This window comes from Dendropsophus ebraccatus, chromosome 7 (assembly GCF_027789765.1).
Source record: "Dendropsophus ebraccatus isolate aDenEbr1 chromosome 7, aDenEbr1.pat, whole genome shotgun sequence".
Lineage (NCBI taxonomy): Eukaryota > Metazoa > Chordata > Amphibia > Anura > Hylidae > Dendropsophus > Dendropsophus ebraccatus.
The window spans coordinates 63968958-63988407 of record NC_091460.1 but is presented as its reverse complement, the minus strand read 5'-3'; the positions used below and the strand labels follow the sequence as shown (position 1 = coordinate 63988407).

Here is a 19450-nt window from a genome sequence, read left to right as displayed (position 1 = left end):
CACCGGGCCTGACATCGTTGGTAAGACATCGGGGCAGGTTGGACTGCAGTCAAAGTGGCGGATAGTTGCAAGGTGGTGGAGGCAGAACTTGTGCAGAACTGGACTCTTAAAGCACCAGGTAGGTAACAGTGGCAAGAATGGGCCAACTTCCTGATGGTCTTCTGGGAGGATGTTGACCCAATGGGCAGTAACAGACATGTACTGCCCTTGCCCATAATTAAAGGACCAGACATCAGCACTCGGGCGCATGGTCTTGGACACCAAGAATGCCAATGAGTCACCAACATTTTTCTACACAACTGTGCAGTGATGGGACAGCTGCTGGGACTTTTGTGTGTGTGTGTCCTGGAACAGTGATGGGACTTTTTTTTTTTTACTTTTTTTGTTGCGGCTAAACAGAGTTCTCCTATTTTATTTTTTGAAGCTTTCTTGTAAAGATATTAACTGAGAGATTTCACTTAATAAAGTAGATCAGCTTGAACACTGAAGTTGCTTGCATGTGTCTTGGTTGATACTTACAGAAAGCTGTCACATTACATTTTTGATTAGGCAGCACCCAGGTATATCTGAGGAGACTAACTTAAGGTCTCACACTAACAGGAGTGACGTTACACATCTTGATATTCACAGAAAACCAGGATACAAGGGATTATAGGAGTAATGATCCCTTGTATTCTGGTCTATTCTGTGATTTTATTTGTTATAGGTACTTTAACCAGATTCGTTACGAACTTTTTCAGAGTTTGGTTCGGTGCCGAACCGAACTTTTTGCAAAGTTCGTAACGAATCTGGTTTGTTATGGTTCAGTTCGCTCATCCCTACAGATAACACTGATCAATGCTATGCTTATGGCATAGTAATTATCAGTGTTTGCAATCTAATAATTGCATGTAAAAGTCCACCAGGGGAACTCAAAATGTGTAAAAAAAATAATAATAATAAGTAAAAATGTTTTTAAAATTACCCCAAATTCCCTCCCCAATAAAAGTTGTAATCACCCCCCATCCCATTATATAAATAAAACATATAAAAATAAAGAAATAAATAAACATATTATATACTGTACCATAGCGTGCATAATTGTCCGATCTATTAAAATATAATATTTAACATTATGCACGGCGAACAGTGTAAATGAAAAGTGAGGAAAAGCACCAGAATTGCCAATTTTATGTTACATTATACATATAAAGGAATTAATAAAAAGTTATAAAAATGTCGGATCTACACAAATATGATAGTAATAAAAACTAGAGATCATAATGCAAAAAATGACACCCCATACAGTCCCGTAGGTGAAAAACTAAAACCGTTATAATGTGTATGTAAATGTGTATGTAATGTGTATGAATGTGTGTAAACCTGCATATAGTTGTGTTCGGACTGACCTATAGAATAATGGTATCATGTCGCTTTTACCTTTTATTGCGTTACATAGACACAGGAACCCCCCAAAAGTTACCATACTGCATTCTTTTTTTCCAATTTTACCAATTTTTATTTTCATAAATGATATTTTTGGGGTTTTGTCATACATGTTATGGTAGACACACACACATCAAAGAAAAACTGATATTTTGATTTGGTTTTATTCTCATACTGTCTGATGTTATTTAAAGCAAATGTACCATTATGACTATGAAAATCTTTATTTTTCAGTACCTTATTCAGTCCTTTTTTCAAAATGCTGCCCAGATCCTGCAATCAGTGCTGGTGTCTTCCTGTGCACTGGCCCTACTCTATGCACTGGAGGCGGGCTCAGCACTCCCAGTGTGATGATATCCCCTCCTCTCTGAGGAGTGTCACAGAGGGAAAGGGCATATGGTCCCATTGGGGGCGCTGGGCCAGCCTCCAGTGCATAGAGCTGAGGCGGTGCATAAGAAGAAAATGGTTCCAAGTGCAGAAATGGGGCAGCATTTTGAAGAAAGAATGGTGCCACTGGAATTTCCACAACGATGCTGGTAAGGTACTGAAGAAATTCATAGTTCTGATGGCACATTTGCTTTAACAGCAGATAATGGCCGTTATTCGTATGATAAAGGCTGTTAAAAAATAGCTGTCCTTAGTTGCTGTTAAATGGTCCAAGATAAACAGACATCAGTTTGACGGCTTGTGAACATAGCCTTACTACTAAGGACTTTTTTTCTATGATGCAATTGCTTTAATCAGGTGTAATAAATACCCCCAAAGTCTATCAAATACCTGGTCTAACAGTTGGCAACAATGAATATTTCTTTCAGTAATGATGATTATAAAGAAAAACATACAGTGAAGAAGCCCGCTAAGCCTCTAGCATTTATTTACTTGCTAATATCATATTATAATATTTTTTCTAATTATGTACTTTTATCTTCGAGAAATGAATTAATGGTTTCTTTTAAATTACAAATTAACCTTTTGTACTGGAGGTTTAAATTAGAATCTGTTAATAATATTAGAAACAGAAAAAGTCATGAAAGATGTGACTGTATTATATTAATGAAGGTCCTAAAAATTATCTTTCCCCGTGTATATCACTCTGTTGCTTCAGAGCTGTGTAGAAGCAGTTCACTTTGGTTAAACATTCAAGTATTAATGTACTCTAAAGTGTTTTTGCTTTTAGATTTTTATATTTGGTGTCAGGTGTCAGTTTTACATTTATTAATATTATTATTTTTAACAATGTAATAACAGAATTAAGTGAAAGGCGACACCAGTATATAGATACTAGAATTCACAATAGCTGATCAGAGCAAAGATCCCTCCTTTCGCCTTACACCTATGCAAATGTCACTGAGCATGCCTAGAAAACTCCCCCATATAAATGAGTAGAGTCTGCTCCATAAAAGTATACAAAAAATAAAAATATGTATAACAAACAAGAATTAGAAAAACAAGATTAGAAAAGGTGGTTAGAAACAATACCATGTTCAAGTATCCGGCTGTAATCAGTAGAAAAATGTGGGTGAAACATTCACTTGAAAACCACTTAAGTAAATTACATTGATTATCTTGTGACAGTGACACCTTTTAATTGGTGATGTATATGAGGCAGAAAGTGACCAGTTAAAGTGATGTGTTAATAGCAGGAAAAATTGCCATACGCCATAATTTGATAGTCAGACTAGATCAGAGAGCTCGGTTAGTGTTTACTACAAGCTGTCCATGGATGTAAAAACTGTGAGCTACTCATTTTTCCTTTTTAGTAGTCTCAGTGACTCAACACCATCTGCCATATTTAAAAGTTGGAAATAAACTAGAAGAGGCTGGGGACTTCTAAGCTTTTAACTAGACTTTGATTGTTTAAAAACAGTTTTTACCTTTACACCTTTGCCATATTTTTTCAGATTTGAATATATCCATTTGCATCCAACCAATGCTTAATAACTTTTAAAATGTCATTAATTTCAATAGATTTTCTCTTCATCCAAATCTAAATGTGTTATAAAATGGATGCATAACATTAAGACCCAATACCTTTTGCACTTGCTTGGAGGTCTATACTTGTTTATACTTTTTCCAACCAGCTGTCGTTCTGAACTGAACTGGGTTCACGCTAATATGTCTCTATTGGATTTAACCCTGATTGCTTTTAAATCCAGTATAAAAATTTAATGGGCTTGTAGAATGGCCAGTGGCTTTTTTTTTTTCCTGATAGCCTGAAAAAATGTTACCAGTATGACTGCTAGAGCTGTCAACACAGCCAAAGATGTTATGTTTCTGAATATACTTTTATAACATTGAAACTTATTTAACCAATTCTAAAATAGGCTTGGATCATCATAGTAGGGTTAAAGGTTTGACTTGATGGCTGCTTGTCCTTTTATAACCTTATTAAAATGATGTTCCAAAAAGATAAAGTTATCATTTAAAAGTATCCATAGTGGAAGCAAAAAAAAAGGTGCTAGGCTGCTGTGGGTCCCGATCACTTACACTGACAGGCAGGGGTAAAATGCATTTTAAATGCAGCTGGGAATCGTTTAAAGTGAGGACTTAAAGGGGAACTCCACATAAGGAAAAGTTGCTTTTTATTTAAAGTACATTAAAAGTTATATAGATGTGTCTATACAATGTATTACCATATCTGTGTGGCTCTGCCACACTGGTAACTGATAGAAATCCAGGAAGTAAAGAAAAATGGCCTCTGGGCCAATCCATATTGTCTCCTGATCCCACTGCTATCCCCCCTTTAGGAGACAAATATTCCATTCCTCTGTCTCACATTGTGTGTGTTTGCTAAGCACAGGCTGATGATTCTGAGAGGGGGCACAGGAGGCTTGGATGGATTCCCCAATCCCCTGAATGATTTACCATCTCTTACTAGCCAGAAGTAGGTGCTGCAACTTGACTGTTTTTGCAAAACTCTGCAGTGAAGTTAGGCCTATGTTCGTACATGTTGGAGTTTCATTGCAGCACTGCAGCATCCTCACAAAAATGAGGCAGTAACACAATTAAATGATGCTAAACGACAGAGAGGATCAGAGCCCGCACTGCTTACCGCACCTGGAGAAAAAAAATGAGGCATACACAGTATATCCCATGTAAGATAATATCGGATAAAGCCCTTATTGTGGGGCTCAACTTCAAAGATAAAAGATGCTTGATCCTAATATTTGAGAGATTAAAAGAAAAAAAAATTAATTAAATTAACAAAGTTCTTTACTTTATTCCAATATCAGTGTTACAGGTAGAGAATACAGCGTTCTGTGAGGGGGGAGCACAATAAAATGATAAAGTACTGCAATTCAGTAACACAAAGAAACTGCAATGTGTAAACAACCTAGATGTTCTGCGACAGATCTGGGCGGGGAATGGGCAGGGTGGAGGACTGTGATGAACAGCTTAGGGAAAGCAATGCACTCTGAAACGTAGTACTGTGTACAACTGCTCAACCAGGAAGTACAGCCACACAATACAGAACAAAGACCCCCAAAACAAATGGATTTTTAGTAGTTGTAAAAAATGGGATAGATAGGTAAGTAACGCTATTTGCTTCTGCAGAAGTTTCATTTTTCTTTTTTATTTCAACCTGGAGTTCTCCTTTAAGTCTCAAGCCAGCTGCATACCCCCTTATGTAAAGGTACTTGATTTTGGATTAAGAGGTTAAAGGGAATGTGTCATTAGAAAATGGCATATTGTTTAAATCACACATATGTTAAGCACACTTTTTAAGGATGGTTGTTTTTTTTTTTTTTTTTTTTTTTACTATCTGTATTGTAGGATAATAATAAAATCTTTCGGCTTTTATTTTGCCCACTATTTAAGGATATGCCAAAGGTGAAATTTGTCTTTTTTTACAAAGTGAGTTTTACTAGAGGTACAATTTTGGATAATTCAATTATACCTTTTTCTCTTACTGAATCGGTCAGCCTTTTATATGGAAAACATTTCTTGATAATGTTTCCTAAATAGTATTTTTCTTAAACTTTAATTAAAATCTATTGTTTAAAAAATCTATTATAACCTTCATCTCATGTTTTACATGCAAATGTGAGTGACTGTAGACCCAAAAATGAGGAATAAAAATAATTAGTTCATGGAAATTAAAAAGGTGTCAACCTAAATTACAGCTCTAATTTTGCTGCGAGAATTCATTATAATAGTGTTAGTGTTCATTTTAATTTAAAACCATAATTTCACCTCTCCATATGAAATAAATGTAGAGAAGTTAAGTTATTTTAATAATTCAAGTAGGAGGCTGTACTTGTGAATATCAGGGCAGGTTAAAATACTAGTTCTCAGCAGGATGAAGACAAGCTATAATGTTATATTAAGGAATAATCACAGATACAAACTTACACATCTGTATTCAGTAGATGTTGGATCCCTGAATACCTCTAAGTGCATACTGTAGATTTTACTGTGATCTATAATTGTAAAAAAAAAAAACTAACTCAAAAGAAACTGCTATGCACACCCCTTATGTGTGTGTCTATGAAGGCATTGAGCGTTAAAAGTAATAGACTTGTCATCTATTATATGAGCTGGCCAAGGTTTTAGAGTAACTTGATGACTAAGTGGTTGGCACTGTTGCTGGATTTCAATAGGATACATTTGCAGGGATTCTCTCTTAATATATGTTGTCTTTATGTATCTGTGTTTCCTTCAGTCCCTGACACAGCTCCTTTAACCCTTTAAGGACCAGGCCCAAAATGACCCAGTGGACCGCGCAAATTTTAATCTTTGCGCTTTTGTTTTTCCCTCCTCCCCTTCTAAGATCTCTACCACTTTCAGTTTTCTATCTACAGGGCCATGTAAGGGCTTGTTTTTTAGAGATATAGTTGTACTTTGTAATGGTGTCTTTCATTTTACCATAACATGTATGACAGAATCCCAAAGTTATTATTTATGAAGATATAAATAGGTGAAATCATAAAAAAGAATGCAATGTGGTAACGTTTGGGGGGTTCCTGTGTCTACGTAATGCACTATATGGTAAAAGCGACATGATACTATTACTCTATAGGTCAACCCGAACACAACCATATGCAAATTTACACAGATTCTCTAATGTTATACATATTTTTTTAATGAAATTCTTTTTTTTGGCAATTATTAATAAAATGGGAGTATTGTGACGCTTATAACAGTTTTATTTTTTCACCTACGGGGCTGTATGGGGCGTCATTTTTTCCGCCATGATCTCTGGTTTTCATTAATTACCATATTTGTAAAGAGATCGGACGTTTTGATCACTTTTTTTTTTTTAATACATAATGTAAAACATAAAATCGGCAAACGCCATTCAACGTTCGCAATGGCGCGGATTATATTTTAATAGATCGGACAATTACGCACGCTACGGTATATTATATATTTATTTATTGTTATATGCTTTATTTATATATATAGTTGGAAAGGGGGGTGATTTAAACTTTTATTGGGGGAGGGGCTTTGGGGTAGTGTAATAATGTTTTTTACTTTTTTTTTACACATTTTAAGTCCCTTTGGGGGACTTTTACATACACTTGTGTGATTATTCACACTGATCAGTGCTATGCCATAGGCATAGCATTGACCAGTGTAATAGGCGTTCTGCTCCCGCTCACCGCACGGAGGCAGGTGAGAGACCTCCGGCGGTCTGTTTTAACGATCGGGACCCCCGCAGTCACACTGCGGGGGTCCCGATCGGTAAGTGACAGGGGACTCCCCCTATCATTCACACTTAAACGCCGCGGCCGGGCGACATTTAAGGAGTTAATGACATGCTGCAGCGTGTCGCTGCAGCCGGCCCCCACCTCCTATGAAGCGCGCTCCGCTCCGGAGCGCGCTTCATAGCTCAGGACGTACCGGTACGCCCAGGGTTGTCTGGGCACAGACTTCCAGGGCGTACCGGTACGTCCTTGGTCGTCTAAGGGTTAAACTTCCTTGAGTTTAAAGTTTTACTATACTTTTTGCTGCATTAAAAGAGGCATACATGCTAAAGATGAGAACATAAGGGGAGATTTATCAAACATGGTGTAAAGCGAAACCGGCTCAGTTGCCCCTAGCAACCAATCAGATCCCACCTTTCATTTTCCAAAGAGTCTGTGAGGAATGAAAGGTGGAATCTGATTGGTTGCTAGGGGCAACTTAGCCAGTTGTTTCACTTTACACCATGTTTGATAAATCTCCCCCATAGTTTTGCCTCTTTATAAATCACTGGTCAGACCACATATGGAATACTGTGTACAGTTTTGGGCACCGGTATATAAGAAGGACACAGCTGAACTGGAGCGGGTGCAGAGGAGGGTGACATTAAGGGAATGGGTGGGTTACAGTACCTAGACAGGTTATCAGGCTTGGGGTTATTAAGTCTAGAAAAAAGACGTCTTAGGGGGCGATCTGATTACAATGTACAAATATATGAATGGACAGTACAGAGATCTTTCTAGTAGTCTTTTTTTATTTCTAGGCCTTTGACCATGACAAGGGGGCATCCTCTACATCTAGAGAAAAGAAGGTTTCCCCATCAGCACAGCTGGGGATTATTTCCTGTAAGAGCAGTGAGACTGTGGAACTCTCTGCCACATGATGTTGTCATGGCTAAATCATTAAATAAGTTCAAGGGAGGCCTGGATGCTTTTCTTGAAAAATATAATATTACAAGGTATGGGCATTAGATTTCCAGTGATATGTTAAATCAGGGAGTTATTCTGATTGCCATTGGAGTCGGGAAGGAAATTTCTCCCTGTGATGGGTCAATTGTCATCTGCCTCATAAGAGTTTTTGCCTTTCTGTGGGTCAACACAGTAGGGTTTCTCTAGGTTTAATCTGATGGACTCTTGTCTTCTTTCAACCTTATAAACTATGCTACTATGTACAGATGTAGCTAAGTTAACAGACTTGGTGGGTTAATGCATCTAGTTAATTGACTACCTGTCCCTTATGTAAAGGTCCCATACATCTACTTTTGTCAGCCATAACCACTGCTAGTGGTGGGTTCGGACATTGACATAATGCATAAGGGGCTCTTCCGAATGGCCACCAACACACTGATAGAGGTCGAGTATTATGGAAAATCACTGCTTGACCCCTTTTCTCTGGGAGAGGTAAACCGCAGTCAAAGCGATCTAGCTGTGGTCTACTCCTTCCCATGGAAAACACTGAAATACTGGAAAATTCCTGTGTATTGGTAGGAGGGGGTCAGTCGGGATAGATAACTGTTAGACTGTCAGTTACTTAAGGTGAAATGGGACCTTAAAGAGGCACTGTTGCAAAGAAATTAACAGGGATTGTCATCACAAGCAAGTTAGCAATACACTCTCTTTATGTTAGGACTCAGGTCACAGAGAGTTGCAGGAGAGACACGGACACTGTACCCTAAGCTCAGCCCTGCCCACTGTCCCTGCCTACTTGCTGCTTTCTGCCCTAAAATGGCAGCAGGCAACTGGGCAGTGGTCCCTGGCCTGTACACGTGAAACAAAAAGACAAGACAAACACAATATGAATAGTCAGCAATTCAGGTCACAACGGTCGGGCAGCGAAAGTACAAAATCAGGATCCAATAGGCGTAGTCAAAACATAGGCAAAATTGTCAGGGGCAGGCAGAAAGGAAGGGAGGTCAGAAATACAAAGCAGAAGGGTCAGAACAAACACAGAATAGCAGAGTCAGAAGCAGACAGAGACAGAGACAAACTCAGTAGACAGCCAAGAGTATACAGACTGGGGTAGTTATATAGGAGGTCAGGGTTCTGGTCCAGAATACAATTGGACCTTCCCCCTGATCTCCAACCACAGACACCTGACCACAAAGCACATCCACTGGCAGGAAGACCTGTCAGTCACAAAAAGAACCAAAACAAGATTAACCATGAAGTGGCCAGACAGAACTCAGCAGGTGAAGTAAGGTGTGTCCATGAAATCAAATAAGCAGACAAAATAAACCAGTGTTAAGACTAATGCAAAACAAAACACAGAAACAGAACAAATACAAGAAAATCAGCACCTTCTCGGTTGTGCAGCACGAGCCGAGGGACGCGTCAAGCTCCACAAAGATACATTCCTGACGCTTTATTTATTTATTTACAATTTCTATGTTTACATTAACAATGTTTATATGGCTGTAATGTTTACAAAACTCCCATTAATATCAATGGAAAGTACACAAATTGCTGCTAAAACAAGCTGGAGGGGGTCTGGAAGCCTTGATTAATAGATGGGAATACTCCTTTCATAATATTCTTAAAAAAAGGGGATATTTTGGGATATGTTGACCCTTTAGGAATGATAAGGAAAAGTATTGCACTGTGACTTAACACATGGCTTTCTATGATGCACATGTTTGTCATAGTGCACCAGGGAATTAATATGAAGAATACACATTTAGGTTTTCCCTAGCAATATGTTTCATAAGAAAATAAACAGGTCATTGTGAAACTAGATTAATTGGTTTGTCTCAGTAAAAATATAATGACTTTAGAATCTTGGGTATAATTTACTTGGCATGAATTATATATTTATCTACTTTCAGGGAGGATAACAAAAATATGTCATGAGCTCAACTAAAATTCTTCATTCGCATACGGAACATTAAATTAGCCCCTCTGGTGAAGCTCTATGATAGGATCATTTAAATCAATGTAGCATCTAACTAATAGGCATAGTCATCAGTAAACAACCTTCATCTTCCTTATTTGTTTGAATGATAAATTAAAGATATGCAAGTGTGTTATAGATCTGTACATAATCTAGTATATTATATTCAAAGCTGACTAACACAATGTAAAATCAGTGTGCTTTTATGGAATTTCTATTTAAATGGAACCGGAAATAATAAAATGGATGATGTATAAGCAATGAATGAAAAGCATGTTAATAGAATAGAGGGGATAATAGCATGAGGGTCAGTATAATAGATTGATTTTTAAATCTGTACATTGTTTTTCATGCTGTATAATTTCCAATAAAGTTCAATAAGAAAGCTCAAACTATCGGTGTGTTTTCTTCTCCTAGCTACACTTTATAATACAGTCACCAGGTGTCATAGGTTATGTTTACACAAAGTTTTTTCTTGTCCGTTTATCATTTTTAAAATGAGGTCCGTCATTTTAAGTCCAAAATGACTTCCGTTATTTTGAGGATTGGCCGTCTGTCATTGCTATTATAGCTGCTGGTACATTATTTTGTTTGGGTTTACTTATTGGCCTTTTGGTGTGTCTTTTAATTAAAAAATCCATTGAATTTAATAAAATAAATGGAGAAAAGACAGTGAAAAAAGAAAAACTGAGTGTGAAAAACTAAAAAATAACATCCGCTGTTTGCAAAAGAAGTCTGCGCAGATAACGTCCGTAATTTTATACACTGTGTGCATTGGATATCTGTGATCCCATTGACTTCAATGCATTGCATTGCTGTCAGTTGAGTCGCGGCAATAACAGACGTCTTTTTAAATAAAAAAAAGAGGACGCCTTTTCTCTTTTTTTGACAATGTGTGAACATAACCATAGTAAAAATATTTGTGTTTTATTTATGCAAGTAGAAAGTAGAAAAACATAGACAGTAGCATTTGATGCTAACCCTAATGTTAGGAATATGACTTTGCGCTCATTGGTCCGTGCCGAGCGGCTAAGGAAGCGCTGAGTTTCTATCTGTGTTTTTTGCCACACCCGCTTCTCCTGTCAGACTTCTGGCAGTGTAGGGGTTACTGCACTGCTAGATCTCCTCAGCTGAGCTTAGTGCTGGGATCAGGGCTGGTCCGACCAGATGTTAAACCCAGTCTCTGATCCTAGGTAAATAGCAGCTGACTGCTTATTTTCCTGCTGACTATTAGAGTTTACTCACCTGCTGAGCTCCCTGTTCATTTACTTTGTTCTCTGTGTTCCTGACCTTCTGCGCCTTTGTGGTTGTCCACAGTCGCCTAGGACTGTCTTGTGGCAAGTAGGCAGGGACAGTGGGTGGGGTCAGCTAGGGATCACTGTCTGTGACTTGTCAGACTGCCTTTGCTATGCCATACTTAACACCTAATCTTACGTTTTATTTAAATAATCAACTTTTTTTGCATACCCTGCTGCAACTTTTGCATCTTTATATGTGTAACTGAGGCCATGTTCACACATCAAAAAAAGAGAAAAGGCGTCCGCTTTTTCTATTTAAAGAGACGTCTGTTATCACAATTTAATTGACTTCAATGGAAAGGAGAGAGAAAAAAAAATCAATAAAACATTGAATTTCCTGCATGTTTCTGGAGCAAATAGCTTAATGTTTTTATTTGTTACTACGCAGACAATGGTTAAGTGTGTTAGTCTAAAACAATAAAATATACATTTACCTCTACAGGATGGCATGGGGAATTTAAGAATAACCAAGAAAGGAATAAGATTGGAAGGTGTATCTGAATTTCTTCTTCCATTATATGTGAAAGAAATACAATCTAGAAAGGTAAGTGCCATTCTAGTATCTTAGGTATATATATAACGTTATGAAGGATTATTAAATATAAAAAATTTAAATATGGTAAAAACAGACAGTAAAGATATTTTAGTAATTTTTTAGTTTGTTTCTGTGGTATTTTTATTATTGTTACTATTTAACAGAGAGATTATGCTTGATTTAATCATATTTAATGTATGAAATTATTAGGTATGACAGAAATGTTGACAAGATCCAAGAAACTATTTCAATCCCTTTATTCTCTTTTTTAAAAACACTATGAGGCTTTGTTTCCATTATGGGAATGGGCTGCCATTTAGCAGGAAAAGTAGGCTGTCTATTGATAATGACGGCCGTAAATAACCATCATGATCATCTTCCTAAAAGAAAATCCTGTATTGGGAACATAGCCATAAAATTAGGGTCTTTTTTTTTTCTTTTAAGTTAAAGTAGCACTGTCATAGAAGAATGAACTGTGTATTTTTTAAAATCGAACTATGTCAGAGAGGAAGATCTATAACATGTATTTCCAAAAAGAAAAAAAGTGGTGAATGTGTACAGTTGTGCAGAGGTTAATCTGTATAATATAAGAATAATATAAATTTGGAACTTATGGTTTTGTATGAAATAAAATTGATTCATGGCATGAACTGTTCAGTCATTATAAATGCTATAGTATAAGTCTAGGTTGACACACTGTAAAATAAAAGCAAAACATGGCTGTAACACAGAAAGTTTTCTCATTTAGGCTATGTTCACACTGTGTATGTTTCCTGCCGTAGTGCGAACCGCGAATATACGCACGTAGTTTTGAGGTTGATGCGTTCACTTGAAAGTATACGATATACGCCCGCACAATGCACACTACGTATGAGCTTATGGCCGGATCGTATACGGCGCCGTGAAAAATGAACAAGACCATTCTTTGAGGACGGAAATGTTCCAACTCACGGCCGTGGATTTCCATGCAGTCCCTTACGAAGTACTTATTTCAGCCAAATTGAACTAGATTTTTTGATCCAAAAGGTTCTGTGTGGTTTACGGGGCTGGGTGAAGATTTCCAAGTAAATGACCTGCCTCAGATTGCTTCGAAACAAGCTAGGGAAGCATAACTGTACTACGGGCGTATGTTCGCGGTTCGTACGCATCCGGCCGCATGTCTACTTTTCCCACGCCCGTAGTTTCAGCCGCAAATGTACGGCGGCTTATGAAGTGCGGCCGGACTTATACGAAGTGTGAGCATAGCCTTAGGGTGCGTTCACACCTACAGGATCCGCAGCAGATCTGCAGCAGATCCGCAGCAGATTTGATGGTGCAGATTTGATGCTGTGTTATTTAAATGAAATCTGCTGCGGATCCGCAGCAGAAAATAAGCTGTGGATACAGTAAGTGTGAATGTACCCTTAATCATTTTCTAGGCTATGTACCCACAATGTCTTTTTAGCTTTTCCAAATACTTTATTTTCGTACATTATCAGGGTATGTTCAGACGCAGTATTAGACCAGCCGTCTCTGAAAAGATAATCAGGATGATCTTTTCGGCCGCAGGGTTCTGATGGGGGCGCATCAGTACGCGCTCGCATCAAAACTCCCCACAGCACACTCTGGATCGAGCGGCCGGAGCCACTTGCTCCATAGTGTGCACTGACAGTGTGCACTGATATGTCAGTTGTTTGCGGCGCCACTAGGGATCCCGGGCAGAGTGTATACTATGTGTATACCCTCCGTCCGGGATCCCATAGACTGAGAGGTAACGTATCTTTTCGTAATAATTTTTTATAAATTATTTTACAAAAATTTACGTTTTGTGAACATAGCCTCAGATATGATAATAAAAATATATAATAATGTAAGGTTATACATTACAAGAAGAAAGGGTAACTAATCTCAACAAAGATGGTCAGAGGGACAAAGTGGAGCGCTGAAAAGCTGAAGATTTAGGACTGTTTCTTCTCTCTGAAAAACCCTTTGAAAACTGTTTACCGAGTAACCTGCATTTTTTTACTGAATTCCGCTCATTGGAATACTGTATGTATTCAGCATTGATACCACCTATACAGAGGTCAAAATGACCCACTTTTGGCTCCCATCAGGTAATATGGATAGATGTACCAAATGATGAGTGACCTCTCCCGGTGCTGTTCCAGACTCTGCTACACACCAATTAACATGACTGTAAACCTAGAATTCCAGATGTTTTTGTCAAACTCTTTTTACGAAAAATAATTTATTTTTTTATCTAAAGAGCTTTTTGTTAAAGTGTATTGTAAATTTTCAAAATATGTACAGGTCACATTGTGGGCAATTCAAAATGTATCTTTCAGCCATTTGATATTATGAGGTTTTGTCTTTCCAAGCTCATTATAGTTCCTTATAATTTTATTGTAACGCACGCCTAAACAGAAGTTTATAAAAGCTTTCAATGATAAAGGTAATAGGCAGACACACTTCAAAATACAATAATATTTGTGAAATTTCAGATGACATATTTGAAGCCATAAAATGCTAAATGTTTTTTTTTTATTATTATAAAATATAGCAAAATAATGTTTACCAGCATACTAGTGATAACTTTTAGAATACTCTAATTCCACATGTTGTGTATCGATAAAAGTTGGATCCTTTACAATCCAGTTTCCTAAAGCTAGTATGAAATACTGGGAAAATGCATTTCTACAGCTTCAACAGGCATTTCTGGAACAATAAAAAAGACATTTATATCAATCAAAAAGAGAGACTGCATTTGTATGCAGCGTAATACTGTGTAACATAGACAGGCAAAACATTAGCACTTCTGTGGATTTGATAGATTATATTTAGAAAAATAAAAAGTAGGAGTATTGTCCCATAGGAGATGAATAGTTCCAAATGAATCTCTGAGGTATCAGTTGACTTTTTTATTTCCTTTATGTTTTGGAAAATGAAAATGTTACATTTTCAAGGGACTTGAGCCTTTCTTCCATTAGTAATACATCAACAATACATTCTCATTCTAGCTACTCTTTCTCTTTTTTTTTTACTCTGGTATAACAAGGGAAAAAATAGCCTGATTTTTGTCAACATAAGGTGCATGGCTTTCTCCCGACACTCTCCTGACATGGGCGAGCGTGATGGGAAATCACTGCCGACCCTTTGTTCTAGGAGAGAGAAGTTATTCCAATAGAAAACACAGTAACACTTAGCTGTGAGGGGGAGGACGGGGGGGGGGGGGGGGGGGGGGAATGGAAGAGATAACTCTCTCAGATGACCGTCATTGAAAGGATATGGCCAGCCTTTACCATACCTTCACATGGAAGTTTTATTTGCTGAAATTTTTATTATCTCACAAATAAGGGTTTGTTTGTAGCTTGTATGCAATAGCTGTACAAAATATCAAATTTTCAACATGTAAACATATGTACACCTGAACTTGGTACCACTGTTGACTAACTTCTTCAATTCACCTGGTAGTCTATAGGGCCTTTAGCTTGGGGCAACTATTGGCCATATGGCTATTTATTGTCATATGTAAAAGCCCTGGCATTCAGATAAATAAGAAAACACAAGTTTATTGGCTGATGGTTAGAATTGTACCGTCCTGGGTTACTCGACCCAAACATCTCCTTCTATAAAATGAAGATGTGCAGCCAATTATGTCTATTTTTTATATCCCTAACTGCACAATAATTAGGTGGTGTAAAAAGGCCTTTAATGAGGGCCTATCAACTATATAATCAATCATCATCAGCCATCTGTATTTGCTGCTAGTGAAGATTAGAAACTAGAGATGAGCGCGCTTCATAGGAGGTGGGGACCTCACCGTTAATGACAGTCTGCAGTGATCGCGCTGCAGCATGTCATTAACTCCTTAAACAGCTGCGGCGTTTAAGTGTAAGTGACAGGGGGAGTTCCCTGTAACTTACTGATCGGGCCTCAGTGTGATCCGTTTGTTGATCTGCTCACTGAGCCTGCACAGGCAGGCTCAATGAGCAGATCGCCTATCTCACTGAATAAATGCTATGCCAATAGCATAGCAATGATCAGTGTAGTAAATGAAAGTAATGTATGTACAAGTCCCCCAAAGGGACCTAAAATGTGTAAAAAACAGGGTTAAAATCACTAATACACTACCCCAAAGCCCCTCCCTCAATAAAAGTTGAAATCACTCCCCTTTCCTATTATATAAATAAAACATATATAAATAAATAAACATATAATATACCGTAGAGTGCGTAATTGTCTGATCTATTAAAATATAACAAGCGTCATTGCGAACGGTGAATAGTGTAGGCGAAAAGAGGGATAAAAGTGCGTGGATTACCAATTTTTTTGTTACATCATATATAAAAAAAAAAAATAAATATGGTATTACTAAAAACAAGAGATCATGGCAGAAAAAATGACATCTCATACAGCCCTGTAGGTGAAAAAATAAAACCGTTATAAGCGTCACAATAATTAATTGCCAAAAAAAGTCTTTCATTAAAAAAATATATATAACATTAGAGAATCTGTGTAAACCTGCATATGGTTGTGTTTGGGTTGACCTATAGAATAATGGTATCATGTCACTTTTACCATATAGTGCATTACATAGACACAGGAACCCCCCCAAATGTTACCATGTTGCATTCTTTTTTACGATTTCACCAATTTATATCTTTATATTATATATATATATATATATATTATATTTATAAATAATAACTTTGGGATTCCATGATACATGTTATGGTAAAATGAAAGACGCCATTACAAAGTACAACTATTCCTGTAAAAAACAAGCCATTACATGGCCCTGTAGATAGAAAACTGAAAGTGCTAGAGATCTTAGAAGGGGAGGAGGAAAAAACTGAAGTGCAAAGATCAAAATTTGGGCGGTCCACTGGGTCATTTTGGGCCTGGTCCTCAAAGAATTAAAGAAACTCTTTATTTCATAATAAAATGTATTGAAAAGCAGAAAAAATATTTGTGGGCTGAAATGGGAAAGAAACCTGCACTTTCAAGGGATTGGTATTATTTTTTATTGACACAGATCGTAGGTGAGGGGTTAGACAAATCTGTATGTGGCAAAAAGAAATTTATTTTTAATGTAATTAACATTATTATTATGTTTTGCTTTTTTATTAGAAAAATGGGAAAAGCGTGGAGAGTAGATTTAAACTTTAAGGCAAGTTTATCCTTTTTTTTTACAATACAATAATAATAATAATAAATTATTATTATTATTATTATAAGTAGTGGTGGTAGTAGTAGTAGTAGTAGAAGTAGTATAGCACCAACAGATTCCGCAGCACTTTTTTTTTTTTTAATACAATAGAGAGGTATAATATGGGACTATGGGACTATGATAAGCAGCTATTAGTTTGCTCATACTCATCAAAGCTATGGTAATGCATAGAACTGATCAGTAACATTGGTCCTCTGCTGCTAAAGTCTTCCTAAGGCATACTTATAGGGGTTCTCCAGTGAGGGGGGCTATTTTGGGATCTGGCCATGGAGGAGGTGGCTGAGAGAAAAGACGTCCACTCACCTCCCCGGATCCAGCGGCAAGTCCCGTATCGCGGCGCTCCGGTCCCCGGTTCCCATCCGCTTCCTGGTGTCTGACGCGGGCTCGAGACATGACGTCTCAAGCCAGTCAGTAACAGAGGCGGGATCTGAGCGGACTTGAAATGGATCCCGCCTCTGTCACTGACTTTCTGAGCGGACTTGAGACTTCACGTTTCGAGCCTGCATCAGACACCAGGAAGCGGCCTGGAACGGGACCCACCGCTTGATCCGGAGAGGTGAGTGGAAGTCTTTTCTCTCAGCCACCTCTCCCTGGCCAGATCCCAAAATACCCCCCCCCCCCCCCGCTGGAGAACCCCTTTAATCAGCAGTGGCACTATAACTAGTGCAGAGAGCTAGTAAAGGCCTCTAGCTGCAATAATACCCAATCAGCACCCCTATATTGTGTTGTGGGAGTGCCAGTTGGACCCCTGAGAGATATGCCCCCTGTTATTTCCCTCTCTGCATGCTGGAATTTCTATTGATTGGAACATGTAGTGGGTTAAACTGTCAGAAACCGACTGAAGTCCACTCCATGTAGTTGAAGACAGGTATTAGCTATAACATACAGCTGGCACCCTGCATATGCTGGGGCTAAGTTCCATATATCATGAACTTAATAAGGGGATAGCCATACACCAAACATCTGTACATGCTGATGGGAGACAAGTAGGGCTGTTTTTATAGCACTGGTATGGAACACTAGTAATTGCATTACTGTGCTTGAGCAGCAGGGAAATATGATTATAGTTGTAGCATGTACAGAGGGAGAAACTGATAAACATTAAAAGCTTTTCCTGGGCCAAGTGTCTATGAAATGTATGGTTAAGATTGGCACTGCTTCTCTGAAGATTTGGGCCTCCAACACATTCTTTTACTTATACAGGAATTGGAAAAAAAAAAAGAGGAAAAGGCTCTACAGAAACATTTGTAAAGAAGGATTTCTAAGTTATAGGGCTATTGCACTTACCTGTTACAGTTCTACTGTACATCAGGTATAACACAAAGACCTATATTAATGAATCAGCAGGAGCTACAGCCATAGGTCCTCCTTGTCATCTATTGTCCATCTAGCAGTGAAGCAAGATAGAATTAATACGGTTCAGGGAAGAAAAAGAGTGCTGCACCTCACACCTATGGCTGATACTAGTACCTCTTGGCTGCATAAAAAACATCAGAATTCTGTATGTGAATTGATCAAGCCACACTGCCCCATGTACCTCGTGCAGGTATCTAATACACATGGGTCCCTACACTAAGTCCACACTGTGCCGGTCAGTGACCACCACCCCCGCAGGCGTGCACAGTGAGGGAAGGGAGGCCATGTAACGGCCCTGCAACCCCCATGCCACAGGACCAGACCCAAAAATGCCACACCAGAACCCAGCCAGCACCACCGGCGGAGGAAGCTGCCCCCAAACAGCACAAGTCTGGATAAGGTATTGCACTCACCATAGCTATCACAGATAGAATGGGACAGACAGGAGGGATTGAAACCATGAGCAATCAGGTGTCTCCTGCTAATTGCAGTCATGTGGGTCTTACAGGAGGAGTGCAAAACACGGAGAAAAGAGAGAAACAAAATACGGTTCAGGGAAGAAAAAGAGTGCTGCACCTCACACCTATGGCTGATACTAGTACCTCTTGGCTGCATAAAAAACATCAGAATTCTGTATGTGAATTGATCAAGCCACACTGCCCCATGTACCTCGTGCAGGTATCTAATACACATGGGTCCCTACACTAAGTCCACACTGTGCAGGTCAGTGACCACCACCCCCGCAGGCGTGCACAGTGAGGGAAGGGAGGCCATGGAACGGCCCTGCAACCCCCATGCCACAGGACCAGACCCAAAAATGCCACACCAGAACCCAGCCAGCACCACCGGCGGAGGAAGCTGCCCCCAAACAGCACAAGTCTGGATAAGGTATTGCACTTACCATAGCTATCACAGATAGAATGGGACAGACAGGAGGGATTGAAACCATGAGCACTCAGGTGTCTCCTGCTAATTGCGGTCATGTGGGTCTTACAGGAGGAGTGCAAAACACGGAGAAAAGAATAGAGATAGAATTAATGCTGCTATCATGAAGAA

At 38.5% G+C, this 19450-nt stretch overlaps 1 protein-coding gene across 2 annotated transcripts in view; it reads left to right on the top strand.

Moving 5' to 3' along the window:
- Window positions 1–19450, top strand: part of SGCZ (sarcoglycan zeta) — a 656134-nt gene that overhangs the window by 547956 nt on the left and 88728 nt on the right. For both annotated transcript variants that reach the window (XM_069976548.1, XM_069976549.1), the window contains one exon: window positions 11737–11838. In XM_069976548.1, coding sequence (XP_069832649.1) covers window positions 11737–11838 — 102 coding nt within the window. The remainder of the gene's footprint in view (window positions 1–11736; window positions 11839–19450) is intronic.